The sequence below is a fragment of the Stegostoma tigrinum genome, chromosome 12 (assembly GCF_030684315.1).
Source record: "Stegostoma tigrinum isolate sSteTig4 chromosome 12, sSteTig4.hap1, whole genome shotgun sequence".
Taxonomy (NCBI): domain Eukaryota; kingdom Metazoa; phylum Chordata; class Chondrichthyes; order Orectolobiformes; family Stegostomatidae; genus Stegostoma; species Stegostoma tigrinum.
The window spans coordinates 17,394,827-17,417,169 of record NC_081365.1 but is presented as its reverse complement, the minus strand read 5'-3'; the positions used below and the strand labels follow the sequence as shown (position 1 = coordinate 17,417,169).

At 40.7% G+C, this 22,343-nt stretch overlaps 2 protein-coding genes across 3 annotated transcripts in view; one reads left to right on the top strand and one right to left on the bottom strand.

Annotated features, from left to right (window-relative positions):
- The window catches only part of vps26c (VPS26 endosomal protein sorting factor C), a 62,580-nt gene extending 61,916 nt beyond the window's left edge, over positions 1 to 664 (top strand). For both annotated transcript variants that reach the window (XM_059650153.1, XM_059650151.1), the window contains one exon: positions 385 to 664. In XM_059650153.1, coding sequence (XP_059506136.1) covers positions 385 to 467 — 83 coding nt within the window. In that variant the 3' untranslated portion in view covers positions 468 to 664. The remainder of the gene's footprint in view (positions 1 to 384) is intronic.
- An 11,046-nt stretch (positions 665 to 11,710) lies between these two features.
- ttc3 (tetratricopeptide repeat domain 3) overlaps positions 11,711 to 22,343 on the bottom strand; it is a gene marked incomplete at its 5' end in the record, with an annotated part of 109,045 nt that continues 98,412 nt past the window's right edge. The window contains 7 exons of the mRNA XM_048540578.2: positions 11,711 to 13,017; positions 14,219 to 14,311; positions 16,090 to 16,299; positions 18,887 to 19,013; positions 19,175 to 19,605; positions 21,656 to 21,757; positions 22,071 to 22,164. Of these exons, the coding sequence (XP_048396535.2) occupies positions 12,895 to 13,017; positions 14,219 to 14,311; positions 16,090 to 16,299; positions 18,887 to 19,013; positions 19,175 to 19,605; positions 21,656 to 21,757; positions 22,071 to 22,164 (1,180 nt within the window). The remainder of the gene's footprint in view (positions 13,018 to 14,218; positions 14,312 to 16,089; positions 16,300 to 18,886; positions 19,014 to 19,174; positions 19,606 to 21,655; positions 21,758 to 22,070; positions 22,165 to 22,343) is intronic.

The following is a 22,343-nucleotide window of genomic DNA, read 5'->3' as shown; positions in this document are numbered from 1 at the left end:
ACATGAATTACCAATTTTTTATAGAATCCCTGCAGTGTGGAAGCCGGCCATTTCGCCCACTGAATCCACACTGACCCTCCAAAGAGCGTCCCACCCAGACCCACCCCTGCAATTTCTACCGTAGATATTATGGGCAATTTAGCATAGCCAGTTTTTAATAAATTCTGGGATGAGGGTGTCACTGGCTAGGCCAGCTTTTATTGTCTATCCCAATGTTGTTCTCTTTTTCTTTATTTCCAAAACATGCTTATCTCTCATTTATAAATCTCAATTTAAGCTCCAAATCTCATAGCTTTATGATGTCTGAGTTAATTGTTTCATTTGGAAGGGTCATTGTGTGGAGTGTAGTTGATGTGTTTGTTCCAATTGCATCTTTTCTTTCAGAATTTGAAGTGAACATTGTGGTGATTCTCCAGGATGACCATCTGATCACTGAAAATTTCCCGCTTAAAATCTACCGGTTTTGAATTTCGGAGGGATGGAGTGATTGACTGTCGATGATGTGGCATTCACTATTAAAGAAGAATGACTTTGATCTGATGAAAATGAGTTCGCATTCCGTTTTGAAAAACCCATTTCCTATAAAACCTAGCCAGTGTTTGATTGGCATGCACCTTTTGAGAAATTGAGATTTGTCTTTTCTTAAATAAACATTTGCACATTGTGTTGTGTTTCCTATGTACAGTATTTGTGTTTCAGGGCAGTATGCTGTGTGCATATTGAATGCAAAATTCAAACACCTGTATGAAAATGCATTTGTTGTAGAGTTTCAAATAGTAAAGAGTGAAGCAATTTTGTCAGGGTGATGACTTGAGGATGCCTATGTTAAAATAATAGTCCAAGGTATGTTGATAGATTTCACTAGTAATATTGAATAGTGCCATGCAACATAGATGACTGAGAGAGTTTCCTATTGGGTATGCATTAGTGGGCACCTGATGTCAGAACTAGAGGCTGAGCAGCAAAATGGGTAGTAAGTTGGCTATGAAACAGAAGGTGATGAAAGTAGTTACTTAGACCACAAATGGTATTCTGTGGTGTCAGGACTACAGTTGTTCACCAATTATGTAAATAATTTTGATTCTAGAATTCAATGTGAAATATAAAAATCTGTGGTTTACACCAAGTTTGGGATAGAGTTGATACTGGGGAGCACTGACAAACATGGAAGAAGTTAGTCAGCTTGCTGTGGATGTGAAGTTGACATTAATTTGAACATAGATAAATATGAAGTGATACATTTTAATAAGAGGAATAAGGAAGTAACTTGTACGTAGAAAACTCTGAATAGATTACAGATGCAGAAGTAATGAGGAATACAGGTTTGCTAATCGTTGAAAGTACAAATAAAGAACTGAGGTTAATTTGAAGAGAAATAACTTGAAAAATGGAAGGTGTGGTAATTTGTATATAACATTGCTGTGATTGCATGGATTATTGTATGCAGCAAGGCTCCATTGACAGCACTTTCTAAACCCACAATCTCTGCCACCTAGAAGAACAAGGAAAACAAATACTTAAGAATATCACCTGCAAATACAGTCTGTGTCCATTTGCTCCCTGTCCAAATATATCTTAAAAGACGCCAACGTGTCTGCATCTACCACCTCCGCTGGCAACGTTCCAGGCACCCACCACCCTCTGTGTAATGAACTTTCCACGCATATCTCCTGGACAATGTGCTTAATGTCTCTGCTACTGGGATGTCATTCCCTTTAATAGAATGGAATATCCACTAACCTTAGAAAATTAAATAGCGAATCGAGAAGACTAAAGGGATTGAAGAATTCAAATGAGCAAATCCTGTTTTTTTCCTGTTAATATCTTGAAGACTTTGATCAGATCACCCCTTCACCTTTTAAATTCTAGAGAAAACAGGCCTAATTTGTATAATCTCTCATAGCTTAACCCCTAAAGTCCAGGTATCATTGTTGTAAACCTACGTTGTAATCCCTCCAAGGCCAATCTATCCTTCCTAAGGTGTAGTGCCCAGGTCCACCCGCAGTACACCACCCTGGGTTTTGTACAGCTGCTGCATAACCTCTGCACCCTGACACTCCAGTCCCCTAGATATAAAGGCCACCATTCCCTTAGCTTCATTGAATAGTTTCTGCACCAGTTTGTGACATTTTAAAGGTCTGTGCACCCTGAACCCCCAAGTCTCTTTAGACATCCGCTGTATTTAACTTCATACCATCTAGAAAGTACCTGCGGTGATCAACCAGGTGGACCTCATAGAATAAGAGTTGCCTGATTGGAGCTGTTAATCTGGTCCAAATAGAGAACTTTGGTTGACAGATATGAACAGGGGTGTCAGACATCCTTTTCACTCTGAGGGACCTGGATCAGTGTCAAGGACAATCCACATGTAAGTAAAGGGGGACTTGGTGATTGAACACTGGCCTCTGTGGAGTTATTTTAGTGATGATGAAAGTGGGATTAATGATGTAACCATGCCAAAGTGCCTATTGGCTGAAGCTCGGCTGGACTTCAAGCAGGTACTACAACTAATTTCATCACGGGAAAGTGCAGGAAGTGGTGCTGATGAGTTACAGGGTATTCCAATGGAAGTGGACGCACTCGCCAGTCCACTTGAGCTTAGGGAACATCACTTGAGTAAAGGCAATTGCAAAGCCTTGAGTAGGACATATCCTGAACAGAGAGATTGTAAGTCAACCTGCAGCAAAACCCCAGAACGAAGTCAAACCTTGGCCAAACAGTTAAAATTTTCTTCAGGATCTGGGCTGAGAAGCCATTGTAGTTGCTGCTACTATGTGGACTCGAGACAGCAAGAGTCCCATTAGACTTAAACTGAGTAAAAGAATTCATAGGCCGGTATCCAGGAGAGTGTACACTGTCAAAGTCCAACTATGGATAAGCATATGGGCGTACATGGAATAGTGTAGGTTAGATGGACTTCAGATCGGTATGACAGGTCGGCACAACATCAAGGGCCAAAGGGCCTGTACTGTGCTGTAATGTTCTATGTTCTATGTCTGGCTTGGAAAAGTTAAATTTCTTAGCAAGAAATTCTAATGGAGGTCAATACTGGTGAGGCTGTCTCAATGATTACAGAACCAGTCTTTAACAAATTTCACTCTGGACACCAACCCTTAAGTTTGAGCAATATCTCGATCAGGTTGAGAACCCGTATTAAGGGCACTACTTTGGTTCTGGCTCAGGCCCAAGCTTGGTGGGGCAAAATTGGTTGAGAAAGTTTCTTATAGATTGGCTCAACATTTATTGATTAGTAAACTGCTACCTGAGCAAAGTCCCAATTAGATACCCAGAAGTTTTTCAGGAAGGTCTAGGGACTATCAGAGGTGCCAAGGCCACCATGCATGTTGACCAGGAAACAATTCCATGGTTCTGCAAGTTCCACTAAGTGTCACTTGCCTTATGGGCAGAAATCACAAGGCTGGAAAGTGAAGGAAATTTTTGAAGAGGGGCCTGGACCTGAAGTGTCTGCTTTCCTGCTCCTCTGATGCTGCTTGTCCTGCTGTGTTCATCCAGCTCTACACCTTGTTGTCTCTGAATCATCAAAGCTGTCCTGGATGAGGGCATAGAAGGATGGGTTAGTAAATTTGCAGACAACACTAAGGTCGGTGGAGTTGTGGATAGTGACGAAGGATGCTGTAGGTTGCAGAGAGACATAGGTAAGCTGCAGAGCTGGCCTGAGAGGTGGCAAATGGAGTTTAATGCAGACAAGTGTGAGGTGATGCACTTTGGAGTAACCGGAAGGCAAAGTACAGGGCTAATGGTAAGATTCTTAGTAGTGTAGATGAGCAGAGAGATCTCGGTGTCCATGTACACAGATCCTTGAAAGTTGCCACCCAGGTTGACAGGGCTGTTAAGAAGGCATACAGTGTTTTAGCTTTTGTTAATAGAGGGATCGAGTTCCGGAGCCAAGAGGTTATGCTACAGCTGTACAAAATTCTGGTGCAGCCGCACTTGGAATATTGCGTACAGTTCTGGTCACCGCGTTATAAGAAGGATGTGGAAGCTTTGGAAAGGGTGCAGAGGAGATTTACTAGGATGTTGCCTGGTATGGAGGGAAGGTCTTACAAGGAAAGGCTGAGGGACTTGAGGCTGTTTTCATTAGAGAGAAGAAGGTTGAGAGGTGACCTAATTGAAACATAAAATAATCAGAGGGTTGGATAGGGAGAACCTTTTTCCTAGAATGGTGACGGCGAGCACAAGGGGGCATAGCTTGAAATTGAGGGGTGAAAGATATAGGACAGATGTCAGAGCTAGTTTCTTTACTCAGAGTAGTAAGGGAATGGAATGCTTTGCCTGCAACGGTAGTAGATTCGCCAACTTTAGGTACATTTAAATCGTCATTGTATAAGCATATGGACGTACATGGAATACTGTAGGTTAGATGGGCTTGAGATCGGTATGGTATGACAGGTCGGCACAACATCGAGGGCCGAAGGGCCTGTACTGTGCTGTTATGTTCTATGTTCTATGTTCTAAATGTTCATCCCACGTCATACCATCCAAACTTGGAATTCCTTCACAGAGGCTAGATCACAATTCCAGAACTCAGTCCCTAACAGTACTATAGGTTTTCTTATATGGCATGGACTGCAGCGATTCAGTAGTTTGCCACTTGAGGGCAATTAGGGATGGACAATAAATGTTGGTTCAGCCCATGAAGCCCATCTCCTGAATGATTAAAAATAAAAGGATGTATTGAAGCACTGGAGAAAATGCAAAAAAGAAATGATAAAGGCAATACTAAGCGGGCACAACTGCCAGTGTTCCCTTCTCTAGAAAACTGAGGTGGTTTTATTTGAAGTTATGGAAAGGTTCGTAAGGTAACAAGGAGATTATGCTAAAAGCCAGGGCCTTAGATGGAAGATGGTTGTTAAAAGATCCAATAAAGAATCAGGAGGAACTTTTTTCCCAAAAGCTAGGAGAAGATGGACCATTGCATAGTTGTGGTGAATAACTTCAATGCATTTAGAAGGTACCAGATATGTGATGGAAGGAGAAAGGGATAGAAGGACATGTTGATGGGTTGACATAAAATTGAGTGGGAAGAAGCCAGTATGCAGCATAAACATTGGTGTGGCCCAACTGAGTTAAATGAGATTCTGTACTGTAAATTTTTACCAGGAGATTTACCAGGATGTTGCTTGGAATGGAGGGAAGGTCTTACGAGGAAAGGTTGAGACAGCTAGGGCTTTTCTCTTTAGAACGATGAAGGATGAGACGTGACTTGATAGAGGTGTACAAAATGATCAGAGGTATAGATAGAGTGGACAGCCAGAGACTTTTTCCTAGGGTGGATGTAGCTATTATGAGGGGGCGTAGTTTTAAGGTGAGTGCAGGTAGATATAGGGGAGATGCCAGAGGTAGGTTCTTTACTCAGTGGTAGGGCATGGAACATATTGCCAGAGAGGCTAGTGGAGTCGGCCTCATCAGGGGCATTTAAGTGGCTATTAGATAGGCATATGGATGATAGTATAAAGTAGCGGTGGAGGTTAGATAGACCTTAGGTTTAGGGTAAAAGCTCAGCACAACATCGTGAGCCGAAGGGCCAGTATTGTGCTGTACTGTTCTATGTAACACAGAAAATGATTTTCTGCAGTTTGTCCACAGGGCCCTGAGAACCAGGAAAGTCCTGAAGTAGGTTTAATTTCTGTAAATAATGGTTAGAGTGTTAATGACCTATGAATCATGATTAGTTGTGACTCTCACAATAAGTATGTTGTACCTAGTATGTTTTACATAAAAGTAAGTTGGTCAGCTATAGATTCTTCTTTATCCTCAGTTATTCGCCAATTTAATTAAATGGCATGTGTTCTTAATGGATCTCACTCAGGCTCCGAACTGCAGTGATTGTAACAAGGTCAGTCAGGTGGACTCATGGAATATGAGTTTCCTGGTTGGGGCTGTAAACCTGATCTGATCAGAGTGCTTTGGCTGACCAGGATAAACAGGAGTGTTGGAAAGGAGGATTGTGGTGCATCATTAGAATCCCTATCTGTGAGCCAGAAGCTCTAAGTTTGTGTCTGCAGAAGATGTGCATGTAATGTGGCCAAATAAGTTGATTATCTACTTGATGGATAACACTGGAAAGTTTCCTAATCAACTATCCTACATGAAGTAATAACAAATCACTGCTATACTTTATCCTATAATTGCATCCCAGGAGTTCGGGAGAAAAGACAAACCTCAATGGATCTTGTAAACAACTTTAGATCATTTAAAAAAGAGTTGGAGGTTCTGTTCACTGAGAGCTGGCCCTGAGGAAGCTGAACCAGTGCCGAGTACAATGCTTGTGTAAATAACAGGTGTCTTCGTGACCGGATACTGCCTTCTGTGGAGTTGTTTCATGAGCACCTTCTGAAAATCGCTGCCTAATTCAAGCATTAGTTCCACTTGACAAACCATGTTAGGCAATTTTGAGGCTTGAAAGAATGATTCCTGTTTTCATCAAAATATGCCCAGTACGTTGCTAGGAATAATTTAACTCTGGAATGGAAATGGGCATATTTCTCTGCAGTTGAGGAAATCTAAAACAAGGATATTTGGGGCAGCACAGTGGCTCAGTGGTTAGCACTGCAGCCTCACAGCACCAGGGACTCGGGTTTGATTCCCGCCTCAGGCAATTGTCTGTGTGGAGTTTGCACATTCTCCCCCCTGTCTGCGTGGGTTTCCTCCGGGTGCTCCGGTTTCCTCCCACAGTCCAAAGATGTGCAAGTGGATTGGCCGTGGTAAATTGCCCATAGTGTTCAGGGGTGTGTGGGTTATAGGGGGATAGGTCTGGGTGGGATGCTTCAAGGGGCAGTGAGGACTTGTTGGGCTGAAGGGCCTGTTTCCACAGTGTAGGGAATCTAATCTAATCTAATCTAATAATGGAGCAAGTATAGACTGAAATTGATGGAGAAATGTAGTTCTGGCAGTGTCTGTGGTGAAAGAAACAGCTTGAGCATTTCAAGTCCAAAATTCATCAGAATTGGCGAACCCTCGTAACATAAACACTGTTTCTCTCTCCACCAATGCTAGCTGACCTGTGAGTTTCTGCAGCACTTTTTACAATCTTTTCAAATTCTAGTATGTGTAGTTTTTTTTCTTTTTAGATATTTTCTAACAGCCTGCTCACAGATATTCCATACTTATGGCGCAGTTGGGACTTTGACTTGGGGCTTTTTACTCAGAAGTAGGGACTCTGCCACTTATCACAAGACACAGTTAGTACTTTTAGTGTAATAGAGTAAATTTGGCTGAAGTATTTTCAGGAAGTTCTTCATGCAAAAGGTTGTGACAACATCGAATGCATTTTGTCAAAAGGCCTTGGATGGACAAATAATTGAAGCTTTTAAAAGAGAAAGCGATTACAAGGAAATTGATCCTTGAGGAGAGGAAATTGGAAGTTGACATGACCCCTCAAATGTTGGACTGAAATTAATGAGCCAAATGTCTGTGCATTTAGATCTGACAGATTGTTAAATTCACTGCTAACTCAAAGTCAGAGAACTCTAGTAGCTGCCTCTGTGATTAAAAGATCTTGCTTTTATGTCAGCATTTTTCACATTTTCATCTGATACAATAAATGGAAGATTTCTAATGTTAGTATTTTGCTGCCCATCTCTGTGACATTTATGAGAGCCAAGCACGGGGATAATCAGAGTTAACCAAGTGGCAAATGTATTATGAGTGCATTCTCTAAAGGAGTCCAGTGCCAGTTGCTAAATATTTGAAATTCTAATGAACAAGCTATTCCTGCAGACCAAATATTATAAGAGTCACTTCTCAGTGCTTCATAAAGAAAATAAGTTACAGAGGATAATTCAAGATAGCAAGTTGTGAAAAGGGAATGATGAAATTGAAATCTGGATTCTACATCACAGTTGTAGAACGATGGAGCACAGATTTGGTCCACTGTGCCTGTGGTACCGATTGGAACTAGTTATTTAATGAATACCACTTAGCCACTCTTAACGAATCATGGGTTTGCACAAAATTGACTTGCTGGGCCTTTTTAGAAGGCAGTTAAGAATCAATTGCATTGATGTGGGTTGAGTCACAGATAGGACAGACCAGGTAAGGATGGCAAATTTTCTTCTCAAAAGGAGGTTGGTGAAATTAATGTTGTCTTAGTTACCATCAATGAAAGAAAGCTTTATATACCAGAATAATTGGTTGAATTTATATTTCACCAGCTGCCAGGATGAGATTTGAACCCTTGCCTTAGAGCATTAGCTTGGGTCTCCAGATTGTTGGATCAGTGACCATTGAACTGCCACTTTCACTTCCCTGGCTAAACCTGTGGCTTGTCAGAAATTTTCATTATTTGACCTTGATATAGAGCAGCATGCAATTTTAATGCGAGTTCATCCTCTGCTGTTAAAATAACAAAACTACTTTGGTTGTTTTCAAACCATACAAATCACTTATATCCCAAAGCATTTAATATTTTGAAGTGTATCACTGTTGCAATGTAAATGAAAATGTAAAGAAATGATTCAGTCAGTGATATGTTAGAATGATGGGTTTAGTGCAAACTACGTTCTTGTGTTACTTTGTTCAAAGTAACTATTCTGCGAATGGGAGTTTCAAATTTTTGTATATTTTTGCCTGAAAGAATTGATGTCCTTATTCACCTCAGTAATGCAAACAAGATCACTTAATGCTAATGTATCGTGAAAGACTTTTTATTGATCATCCCTATGTGCATAAATATTCCTGCCTGTTATGAGTTTTTACCCATGAGTTCTGTAATTCCTGTCTGGACAATGACAGCTCCAGTACTGACCAGTGAGGAGCTAGATAAACCTTAGGCTGAAGAGTGTTTTACTGCTTGTCAGTTTGTGCACTTATATGTTGAAGGGACATATTTGACAAGAATGGGGTATAGTTGCAAAATGTGAGGATTGGTTGACTTTGCTTGTATTTCTTCAATTCCAGGGATTGCCAGATCAAGACGTTAAAGTGGATCAGACATAAGTGCTGTGATATTGGGTGATTACTCCTCCAGAGCCCCTGGTGTCAGGCGAATGCATGAATGAGATTTATGAGTAAAGGATAAGGCAGATTACAAATCCATTTAAAGATGTACGTGGTGAAAGCGCAGTGTGTTGGAGCATTGAAAGGAAAAGTGAACTATGTAAGCTGCAACATACAAGTCACATTTGAAGAGTTTTCCACTCACTATTGCTGGAACTAAACCCAGAACTCATTACTGAATTGCTATCAAGTGATTTCAACTACTTTATGGTTCAGTTTTCTTACGAGGCATTTTTTAAAAGTATTTGCTTAGGGGCTGTGGTGGTGTTGGCTGGGCCAGCATTTATTGCCCATTTCTGCCATTAGCTTCTTTTTGAATCACTCCAGTGCTTGGGAGTGTAGCAATGTTGTTAGGAAGGGAGTTTCAGGATTTTGACCCAGTACCTGCAAAGGAATGGTGATTGATTTTCAAGTCAGGGTGATTTAAGGTTTGGAGTGGAACTCGCAAGGTGGTGGTGTTCCCATGTGTTTTCTGCCCTTGTACTTAGAATCATAGTGTGGTACAACTTGGAAACAGGCCCCTTTGGTCCAACTCATTCATGCTGACGAGATGAATTACATTAATCTAGTTTGCTAGCATTTGGCTCATATCCCTCTAAACCTGTCCTATTCATATATCCGAGATAATGGGAACTGCAGATGCTGGAGAATCCAAGATAATAAAATGTGAGGCTGGATGAACACAGCAGGCCCAGCAGCATCTCAGGAGCACAAAAGCTGACGTTTTGGGCCTAGACCCTTCATCAGATGAAGGGTCTAGACCCGAAACATCAGCTTTTGTGCTCCTGAGATGCTGCTGGGCCTGCTGTGTTCATCCAGCCTCACATTTTATTATCTTCTATTCATACATCCATCCAGATATCTTGTAGATGTTGTAATTGTACTCCCTTCTATCATATCCTCTGGCAACTTGTTCCATACACGCATCACCCTCTGCGTGAAAGAGTTGCCTCTTAGCTTCCTTTCAAATCCTCTTTTCTGCTTAAATCTATACCCTGTAGTTTGGGACTCCCCCACCCTGGGAAAAAGACCTTGATGATTCACCCTATTCATGATTTTATAAATCACTATAAAGTCACCCCTCATCCTCTGACACACCAGGGAAAACAGTTTCCCCATTGCTTAAACCCTCCAACCCAGGCAACATCCTTGTAAATCTTTTCTGTACCTTTTCAAATTTCACATTTTTCCTACAGCAAATTCAATCATAAGATGTGGGTGTCACTGGCCAGGCCAGCATTTATTGTCCATCCCTAAATACCTTGAGGGCAATTTAGAGCCAATCACATTAGTGTGGGTCTGGAGTCACGTGCACACCAGATGAGGTAAAGATAGCAGTTATCGTCTCTGAAAAGACACTGGAGACCAGATGAGTTTTTCTGGGCAATTGACAACATTTTCAGGGTCAGAGTTGTTTTCAAACTGAATTCAAATTTCCATCATCTGTCATGGTGGGATTTAGATCCAGGTCCCCAGAACAGTCCTTGTGTCTGTCTTCCCTCCTACAAGTGATAGGGTTCCGCTCAACCTCACCTACCATTCCACCAGCATTGACATCTGGAGAATCATTAGCTGCCATTCCTGCCCCCTCCAATGAGATGCCACCATCAGACACAGATTCTCCTCCCCTCCCTTGTCCACCTTCAGCAGTGATCGTTCTCTCCAGGACACCACAGTCACTCTTCTTTCACTCCCAACAACCCCCCCCCCCCCCCGCCCCACCACAACACCTTCCCTTGCAACTGCAGAAGGTGTAACACCTGCCCATTTACTTCATCCCTACTCCGTATCCAAGGGCCCAAACATACCTTCCAGCAATATTTCACCTGCACTTCTCAATCTACTCTATTATTCACTGTTCAGAATGTGGTCTCCTCTACATTGGGGAAACAAAGCTTAGTTTGGGTGACTGCTTTGCAGAACAGTTGTGTTCTGTTTGCAAAAAAAGACCCTGGGCTTCCAGTTGCCTGCCACTTCAACACAACACCCTGTCCACCGGTCAGCATCTCTGCCTCAGGCTTGCTACAGTGCTCCAGTGAAGCTCAGTGCAAGCTGGAAGAACAAAACCTCATTTTCCACTTGGGGAGCCAGCAGCTTTCTGGTCTCAAAGTTCAATAACTTTAGGTCTTGAGCTCTCCCATGTCCTTAGCCCAACCCCCACGTACCAGTGAGTTAAATACTAAATTAATAATAAATACTAAATAATACTTCCTCATTCTGAGGGTTACTGGACCTGAAACATTAACTCTGATTGGTTCTTCAGAGATGCTGCCAGACCTGCTGAACTCGTCCAGTAACTTCTGCTTTCGATTCCCCACACACCAGGCCTTGTTATCACAGTCTGCTGTTATACACAACCCATTGTTAATTACTGACAGTCCCCTATTAATAGCTATTCACCTTCCTAGCCAGATCGTTACCCAGTCCTTTGTCTGTCCAACTGCTCTTCTCTCTTTAGCTACCATCATTTATGAGGAAGGGTCACTCAACCCAAAACGTTAACTCGGATTTCTCTCCACAGATGTCGCCAGACCTGCTGAGCTTTTCCAGCAATTTCTGACTCTGATTTACAGCATCCACCGTTCTTTTGGTTTTTATTTAGTACAAGGGAGCAAAATGGGTTAACATAAGACAGTAATAACAACGCAAAGGGCACATTTCTTAATGGTTCATTGTCTCTTTTAATGCAATGAAGCAACAAGACCATTAGTTTTACATATAATTTTTAATACACCATCACCTCTTTAAACTTAGTTAATAAGATCAATACAACATTATAGGGTGGAAACAAAGTGTGGGCAATGTTTTCTTCCATAGACCCACTCCATCCACTCATCTTTCTTATAAAAATTAATATTAAAATTATTAACCTGTCACATTCTGTCAGAATAGGAAGTAGTTAGCAATGTTATTGAGATGAACAGTTGACCCCTTCACTCTTCACAGATGCTACAAGACCCACAAGATCCAGCACTTTGTTCTTATTTTTAATTAAATAGTGAAGAGATTTTAGGTGAGGTCGACACAAATCAGAATGCCGAACCCAATCCAAAGCAAAATAAAAGAGAAGAGAAAAGGCCGGAAATACTGTGCTTTTGTGGCCATAAATTATGATTACTACAGAATGAAGATTGTTGAATTGATTCCTGCCGATCGAGTTGGAAAAACATATTTATTCTTAATATTCCCCAGAATGATGGCTTCTGTAATAAGTGTGTACCTACACAATGTCTTTAACATGATGAGTGGTAATATAAAAAAAAATCACTTGTTGCTGACAGCAAGAAGAAATCATATGGCACGTGATGCTACAGAAGGCCTCAAATTATGATATATTTAGAATATTCAGCTGGTTTTCCATGAATTTAAAAATATACTTAAAAGGGATTATATTGTATAAAGATTAAAATTGCAAGCTGGTTGTTCCTTATATTTGTAACAGGGCATTGCTTTAGAAATGAAGTGCAAGATGGCTGGTATTGGATCGAGAGAGAAAAACTGAACGGGTTGTTCCCCTTCTAGATCACTACATAGCGTTCGTATGATATCACACTGACATCCACCAAGCAACATCAGAGTTCTCAATAAATGATTCTACTCTTGACAAATTTTGAAAGACCCCTCGTTTACTGAACCCGGATGTCATTTTAATAAAGTTAAAAGGCTTGAATCTCTCCAGCACAGTAAGATGTTGTCAACCATGTCCATGCTCCTTCTTCACATGTCCCTGCCACCATTTCCCTGCACGTTCTTCCCATTCTTTTTCATGCTATCCTAAAATTGCAAACAGCCTCATGGAAAGAAAAATAAAAGCTGCAGAAAGTAATGATCAAAATAACTGACAACTATGTGTCAATCCCCTCTTCGATAATATTCTTAAAAAGGATAGGTTTGTGTATTTTTTATCATTCCAGACAGTTCAGGAAAATCTTCAGGCAGGAGAGCATGAACACGACATGTCGGACAAGTGCTGTTCTCTCTTAGCCATTTCTTGATGCACTGTGGGAGAACAAATCACAAAAACAGTTTTACACAACACCACATTCATTGTTCTACTGATTTCACACTACAGCAATAGCTTGAAATTATACTGCAACTTTAACACGATAAACAGCCCAAGGTGCTTCATAGAAACATTATAGCAAGGTCTGCCGCTGAGCCACATAAGCAGATAGCCAAAAGCTTGGTCAAAGAAATAGGCTTAATGCAGTTTCAACTTTACTACATTTTAAACCTGCAGGAATTGCAGCAAATACCCTTTTTCTAATCCAATCCCCCTGCATTTTCCAGAACTATCCAAACAGTTATCTGGTAGTACAGAACTTGAGTATCACTGAAAATAAAAGACATTTTGTTGAAGCTTTGAGTGCAAGACAAAAAGCTTCGACAAAATGTGCATTTTGTTTTCAGCAATTGGAGACTTTTAAGCGACTCTTGGATAGGTACATGGAGGATAGAAAAAGTGTAGGGTAGATTGATCTTAGTAGGATAATAGGTCAGCACAACATTGTGAGCCGAAGGGCCTCTACTGTTCCATGTTCAATACAGCTATCTGAATCATCATTCTACCTTCAATGAAGAGTAAAATTATAACGTAACAGTTACATAGAACAGTACAGCACATGAACAGCCCTTCAGCCCAAGATGTTGTGCCAGACATGACACCAAATTAAACTAATCCCTTCTGCCTACCCTTGGTCCATATCCTTTTATTCCTTGCATATTCATGTGCTAATCTAAAAGTCCAATTAAATTTTTATGAATACCACACAATATCAACAAGGGGAGAATTATGCAAAAATGTGTGGTTGTTGCAGTACTTTAAATCCTCCCGTACATGACTAAATATCTGGTCTTTTGCCTCTGCTGATTGTGGGGGCCTTGCTTTGCAGAAATTGGCTAATATTCCCTGTATCTCAAGGCTGATCTCAAATGTGCTTCCTGGATAAAAGTCAAAATTCAGGCTTTTATTTTTAAACTCATTGCAAATTTCAGCTGTCCTCTCTTGTTGGTGAACGTGAAAATTCAATTTAATTTTTAATGGATCAGGAATAGCTTTTCATCCCTGGTATCACTGTGTGCAGAAACGATTTGGTTCAGTGGCCATTCTTCCTTCTATCCTCACTGTTACCACCCAAGCAGACCATTCATTAAAATCGATGAATGATGAAAAATGAGATGAATTGACAGCTCTGCTTACCGTTTGATGAAACTGATGTTTGCACTGAAGCACACACATAGTGTCTGGTGTTAAATCTTCATGACAAATAATACATGGCTCATCATCAAATGTCTGTCAGGAAAAAGTTTAACAACTATTAAAAACCGTCTTGCTCACTGTGCTCCATCTAATGAACTTAGCTCTATTATAGGTCTCTCTAATTACCTTCTTTCCCCAAGGATTAATCATGCTAGAAGCGGAAGTGGGGAGACCTGACCTTGGCAAGTCAGGTGTGTGCAGTCAGCTGGAGTTTAATTTTTAATGGGTGCAGAATTTACTGGAAAGTGGCATCTTAGGCATCCCTGTTAAACTTGTACCTGAATCTTTTAGTTTAAAGGTGTTTTTTTCATTATAAACCTTGGAAGTGTGAACTGGTAACAGTGGGGGCAACTGGATATCTGGGACCTTACTGAATCAACGACATTGAAGGATTAAGAAATAATCAAAGGAAGGACTGAGGAAGAGGAGGAGGAAGAGTGGGTTACTGTACAACAGCTAGCAGTTTAGCTTGCTGAGTACCTGTAGGCTTTGCAAGAGGAACTGAACTTGTACTATTCCTCCACATGTTCCCCTCGGCCTTAATTTTTTTTTCAAATAATTGTCTAATTGCCTTTTGAAATCCATAAAGTGATCTGTTTCCACTACACTCACAGGAGATCATAACCACTTACTGCATAAAAATTACCATCCTTGCGTCACAGAGGCTACAGCACAGAAAATGGCCTTCAGTCCATCAAGTCTGCTGTTAGGTTGGGTTGCCATTCATCATAATTCAGTGTCCTCTGGTTCGTGGCTGATGGAAATAATTCTTTGCTATGCTCTCTATCGTTTTTTTTCATGATTTTTTTTACTCTCTCAAATCCTCCCCATTCTAAAGGTTAACAGTCCCAAATTCTCCAGTCTATATCACACTCATCAACGCAATGATTCTGGTAAATCCTCATGTACCCTCTTTAAAGCCTTCACATCGTTCCTGAAGCATGGAGCCTAGGATTAAAAACAATACTCGAGAAGTTCCCAAATCAGTGCTTAATAAAGATGCATCAACTTTCTTGCTATTGAATTCAAAGCTTCTATTTATAAAAATACTGTGGATGCTGGAATCTGAAATAAAAACAGAAAAATCTGGAAATGCTCAGCAGGTCTGACAACACCTACAAACTGAGAAGCAGATTTTCAGGGTGATGAAATTTAATTTGAAATAATTAAAGGTGAATAACCTGAAATGTTAATTGTTTCTCTCCCCAGCAGATCCTACTAAGTACTTCCATGATTTTCTGTCTCTTTTTTATAAAATTTTAAAATTCTGCCCACTTCATTGAGAGCTTTCTCAACCTGCCCTGCAACCTTCAACTATTTAAGCCCATATTCCCTGGAACACATTATTTTCCTGTACCCACTTTATAAATGTACTTAGTTTGTATTGACTCTCATTTCTTCCAAAATGTTTAACTTGCCAATTGTGTTAAATTGCATTTGCCACTCGTTCATTCATTCCATCTCTATCCTCCGCAGAGTTCATTATACTTCATGTTTTGAAATTCAGCCCTGTACACTCAAGTTTTACTTATTCACTTGTGGTTTGTGGCTGTTACTATCTGGGCCTGCATATATTGCCCATCCTTAGCTGCCCTTGAGGAGGTGACACTGAGTTGCATTCTTGAACCACTGAAATCCATGTGGTGCAGATACACCCACAAGGCCCTAAGGGAGGGAGTTCCAGGATTCTGACCGAGTGACAGTGAAGGAAAAGAGATATATTTTCAAGTCAAGATGGACAGTTTCAGGTCTTTTCTTATCCTTATCTTTTTGCTGTAAGGTAATGAAAGTTATACTTCACTATCACTTACAGGAGGATTGCTTACGTGCCACCGTGAGGCAGTCTGAGCTTTGACAGGTTTCCAAGGCTGTGAACGGGCATTTCTAGCAGCTGAAAGAGTAGATGGTCTTAAGCTCTCACTTGATGCTGCAGGTACTCTGAGTGAAGCACCAAAGTCAGAGGATGGCCTTTGGTGAACAAGGCTTGCTGGCTGTTGAAGGGTGGAAGGCACAAACTGGACCTATAATGTGCAAGATAGGGAGAAAGAAACATGCGCACCATGAAACTTCTTCAGTGAAAATAATAAAATGAATCCTGAAAACAAATATCACAATTTTGAATTTATCATACATGCATTTTGATTACAATTTTTAACTAACTGCTACTTGAAAATAACATAGCATTATTAAGCCTAATAACTTCTACTTGTGTTTGATAATATTTATCTTTAGCTGCTAAGATCCTAATCTCAAAAGTTCCTTTTCTAAGCTTCTCTCTCTTGCTGCAAGCTAACAAACTTTAGCCATTGAAGGGGCTATTTTAATTCACGGATAGCATCACTGGAAACTGTTGGGAACAAGACCTAGTTCAACTGAAAGTGACATGTCAGCTAGTGAGCATTGTTGGAACATGAGCAGGTACTGCCTTTGGTGCTCAACTCTGCAGTTTAAGGAGCGTTCAGTGAATACAAAATGCTCCTGTGACTACGAATGGGTTTCTGAAATATTGCGTTGGACTGGGGTGGACAACGTTAGACATCACACAACACCAGGTTACAGTTCAAGTTTATTTGAAATCACAAACATTTTGAGCGCTGCCCCTTCATCAGGTGAACTGAAGCACACGGGCATGGAATACATCGGCAGAGAGATCGAAAGATCGTATAAACGGTGAGAATGGAGTTTCAACAGGCTGAATTATAAGTCTCTGCAGGTAATCAAAAGTGTCAGGTGGTGTGAGTAAAGTGTCAACAGCTGAATAGGAAGTGAAAGGGTGACCTATGATCTGACTAACTGAGGTACAGAAAATTACAAAAAACTTTTAAAAAATGGTGCTGAAGACAAACCAAATGGCTGGAATTACATGATAGGTATAAGAGTCAACCAAAGTAACAAGTAATCCAAAACTCTGCAAACTAATCAAGGCAGAGAGATCGCAACACGTTATCAAGGTGATGGCGTCAAAACAGGACAGTAAGGAAGATTTTACAGATAAAGAACAGTATGATGGGGTTACATGTAGTGACATGAATCCAAGATCACAGTTCAGGCTGTCGTCATGGGTGCGGGACTTGGCTATCAGATTCTGCTCGGCAATTCTGTTGTGTATCTTGAAGTCCGCCTAGGAAGACGGTGCCCTGAAGATCGAAAGCTGAACGTCCTTGTCCACGGAAGTGTTCCTCACTGGGAGGGAGCATTCCTGTCTGGCAATTGTTATGCAGTGTCCATTCATCCATTGTTGTAGCGTCTGCATGGTTTTGCCAATACACCATGCCCCAGGGCATCATTGCCTGTAGTGTATGGGGTAAACAATATTGGCTGAGTCACATGAGTATCTGCTGTGTACGTGATTGGTGGTGTTCCCACGTGTGATGGTGGGATCCATGTTGACGATCTGACGTGTCCTGCAGAAGTTGCCATGGCAAGGTGGTGGTCAATGCTGTACTTAAGGCTGGGTAGTTTGCTGTGAATGATGGTCTCTTTAAGGTTTGGCGGTTGTTTGACAGCGAAAAGTGGAGGTCTAGGAATGATCTTGGCAAGATCGTAGTTGTCATCAATGACATGTTGAAGGTTGTGAAGAACATGGCGTAGTTTCTCCACTCCGGGGAAGTACTGGATGACAAAGGGTACCCTATCGGGCGCGTTTGTAAAATCTTCTTTACTGCCCTGTTTTGATACCATCACCTTGATAACTTGTTATGATCTCTCTGTCTTAATTAGTTTATATAGTTTTGGGCTACTTGTTACTTTGGTTAGACCCTCTGCATGTGACTCTTATACCTAGCTTGTTATTTCCAGTCATTTGGTTTGTCTTCAGTACCATTTTATTTTTAATTTTTTGCAATTACCTCTCTGCCACAGTTAATCAGATTATAGGTCATCCCTTCACTTGTTATTCAGCTGTTGACACTTTAGTCTCACCATCTGACCATTTTGATTACCTGCAGAGACTTGTTATTAACGCTGTCAACACCCTACTCACGCCATTGGTCTGATCTTTTGATCTCTCTGCCTATAAACTCCACGCCTGTCTGTTTCAGTTCACCTGATGAAGGCACAGCATTCCGAAAGCACGTGATTTCAAATAAAGGTGCGGACTATATCCTGGTGTAGCGTGACTTATGACCTTTCTGAAATGTGCTTCATTTGGAGATAGTACCCAGAGCAGTTGTAAAGTGAACTGGTAGATCAGCAGCTGTTGTTTTATAGTGCTGAAGTGGATGAAAATCAGTGAAGCAAAGTTGACAAATCAGCTCTTAACGGTGACATGAGGGCTCTTGGATTATGGCTGACAGAAAACTGCACATTTTGCTCGGAGATTTGGGGTCATTGTCAGTCTTGGTCATTGCCCAAAAGTGAAAGTAGATCCAAGTGAACAAGTTTGTTTTTTTTTTCCATTTAAACCTCCACACAAACATTCGGCACCTAGCAGGCAACGGAGGTATTTAAACTTTCATTTCACCACGTTTTTCTCTCTCATACTACAGCAGTAAACCTTCAAATACTTAGGCCAATCCTCCAGCCTGTGAAACAGTAAATTTGGACAACTCAGGCATCCAAGTATTGAGTTTTTACCATTTTACACAAGGTCAAGCTTCAGATTGTCACCTTTGTTTTGTCTTGATGATCCAAAATGAGATCGGCCACTCGATTAATTATTTCATCATATACTAATCCAGAAAGGGAGCCGCCATTTGCGCTACGAACTTCTTTAATGAAATCAGTCAGATGGGCCCTATTAAGCAGAATGAGCAGATATGGTTCAGGATTGGCTGTAAACAGTCATTGCTGCGTTATTGTAGCAGACAAGATGAGAGCCCACGGTTAAACAAAAGCAACTCGAAGAAAAATATTCACAAGATCGTGTAAGCATATTTGATTTGACCTTAGACTTACCTTGAATAATGAGGAAACATGGCCAAAAGACGGTTGATGATTTTATCATAGCTGTTCTTGGGTTGTTGAGATGTAGCATTTGCACGTTGACTTGTAGAAAACAGAGTATCAGTAGAGGTTGCAATTTCAGGTATTGTGGGTGTGCCTGCTCTATTATTTAGTGATAACCAGGCAGACTGAGGCTTTGTCAAAGAACTTTCATGTTGAATTTGGTTCAAAGAAGATTGGCTTTGTAGGCTGGATGTTACAGGTGGAACTTTAGCCATCGCTTCGGCAGTCCTTGGGGCTGCCTGCATTGGAGCCATCAGAGGTTTCTGTGTTGCAGCAGCTGATACTTGTGCAATAGATACCATATGGTTTTGCATCTGCAACTCCTTACTTGCAGAAGAGTACGATGCTATAATGGCAGGATCATCATTCTCCAGCAGCATCTAAATTGAAAACAAAAACATCTTTAAATGGGAACAAGATGAATATATGTATTCTCTGTATATTTTATGTTCTGGATTCAGTTACAATGTTACTTCATACACAAGCATGAAATCTTTTTTAGACCCATTATCTAAGGATACTTCTAGTCCCAAAACAGGAATAATGTCCATCTATGTCCCTGTTACCACTGAAACTCACATCCAATCCTCCTCTCATTTACAGAGTCATAGAAAATTGAATCAGACCTTTCAGTCCAACTTATTCATACTGATCAGACACTTCATTCTGACTGAATCTTATTTGCCAGTATTTGGCCCATATCCCTCTAAACCGTTCCTATTCAATTAAACAAGCAGATGCCTTTTAAATGTTGTAATTGTACAAGCCTCCACCACTTTGTCTGGCAGCTTGGTCCACGCTCTGACTGAAAAGGTGACCCTAAGGTCTTTTTAAAATCTTTCCCTTGTCAGCTTAAACCAATGCCCTGTAGGTTTGGACTCCCCAACCCTGGGAAAAAGACCTAAGCTATTCACCCTATCCATGCCCTTATTTTTATAAGCCTCTATAGGATCAGCCCTCAGCCTCAGACACTCCAGCCTATTCAGACTCTCCCCATAATGCAAACCTTCCAGTCCCAGCAACGTCCTTGTAAATCGTTCCTGTCAGGCTGAACAACATCCTTTCGAAAGAAGGGCAACCTGGATTGTTTTCAAATGTTCTTTTTTCTGACTTCATGACCCCTGCCCTAAGTGAGGAATTTCAGTTCATCCAGCAATCTGCAGCTAGCATCCTGTCTCTTTCACCACCCCTTTCTGAGCTCATCCTTATTGTTGCTCCATCCTCCAGTGCCTTAATTTCAAAATCATTGACATGCTTTTCAAATCCTTCCACAGCTTTATTCCATTCCTGCTTTTGCAACTTGCTTCACAATCTTACATTCCTGATTACATCCATTTGTCTTCCAGCACTGATTGGGAGAAGGTAAGGGTGGGTGGCGGGGACAAAGGGAGAAGAGGGAAGGATGGAATGAGGAAGAGATGAACAGACTGGTGACCCACACCACATGCACTGACTGTAGGATGTGAAGGAGAAGGGACAGAAGCGAACATTCCTATGGCTTCACCCTCACATTTTATTCAAAGGCCTGTTGAAGCTGTTTTTACATTTACTTTTAGCTGGTACATCCTAAAGCCCAGTAAATTAAGTGCAACACGAAACAACAAAGAGCCAAATGGATTAATTGAGTGCTCAAGTCCTGTCAGACAGAGTTGACCTCATGTGAGGTTGTCTACCTTAGTGCAAAAAACAAACAGTTTTAAATGGTGAATATGGAACTTGACCGAAGCATGGAAATTTGTCAGTTGAGCCAACAAATTATTAAAAGCTAGTGTATAGGTATGCAAAAGAAAACAAAAATACCAATGGAATATAGGAATATACCTGAAAGGGTTAACAAACAATGGGGACAATACATTGCAGCAACTGTACGGGGCCTTAGTCTGAACGATCTGGTTAACTGCATACTGGTTAGGACATCACATTTCAGGAAAATGTATTTTTATTCATTCACAGATGTGGGAATTGCTGGCTTGGCCAGAATTCATTGTCCATCCCTAATTACCCTTGAGGTGGTGGCAGTGATGCGTTGCTTCCTTGAACCATTGCAGTCCAGCGTTTTAGGCTGTGTATTTTGTGGGTCACAAGAGCATTAGTCAATGACAATCTGCACATTGGCATTTTCTCTAGTTAAGTTCAATTCCTAGACCGTTTGCCCAAAGCCCAATTAGTAACTTAAAGTGTAAAGGTTAGAGGTAGTGACTTGTTTTGCGAGTTTATACACACATCCTGCATATAAATTCTGAAACATGGCTACAGCATTTTGTTCAGATTCTATGATTTTGAATGGAGTGAGTGATCTTCAATTCTACCTAATTTGAATAACCTGTAATAAAAATGACACAAGATGCACATTCTTCAACAGAATGCATCTTTATAGTTTCACAAGTGTAAATTGTTGCAAAAAGAAAGATTTCACCAAAAATAACTTACGCTAGAGCCTGGGAGTGCTGGGAGAATTGGTACGGAGACTGGTGGAAGACTGCTTAGATGAGCTCCATTTTTTACGCGAGTTAGCTGGTTATTAAGATCTGTCTATAAAGTTGAATACTTTGTGTTATTGCTCAATCTTAAGAACCTTTCAATTATTTTTCGCAAAGTATTAATGAAAAGTCAACATGAAAATCATGACTGTAAAAGACGATCAACCATCATCCAGAATACTTGTCAAATCTTCGTGAAAATCCGAGGTGAGCATCATTTGGTACTGAACTTTTTAAGGAAAACAAGCACAATATCAAGTCTGCTGACATGAGAATTGTTTTTTTTTGGTACTATTTAACTGTATACAAAGTAATCTGCAGAATTCCAAGTGATTATAAACATGCCAAATTCACCTCAAACCTACCTTGCTTTGATTGATTTGTTGGTTGATTGTAAATAGGAATGACTCCCAGGCTGCAACCGACCTCTGTAGTTGTGGATTTGCTGGGATTGGGCTTCTGCATAAAAACAGAATATTCAAATATCATAAAGTACCTCAGAATTACACAGAGTGTCATTTCCTACACTGATACAGGTCTTGTCAGGATTTTCCTTCAGTCACAAGGTATTTTGTATGCTTACCTCTGGGCATATTTTGGGAAAAGATTTCTCACCAGATCAGACTGTATATTGAATA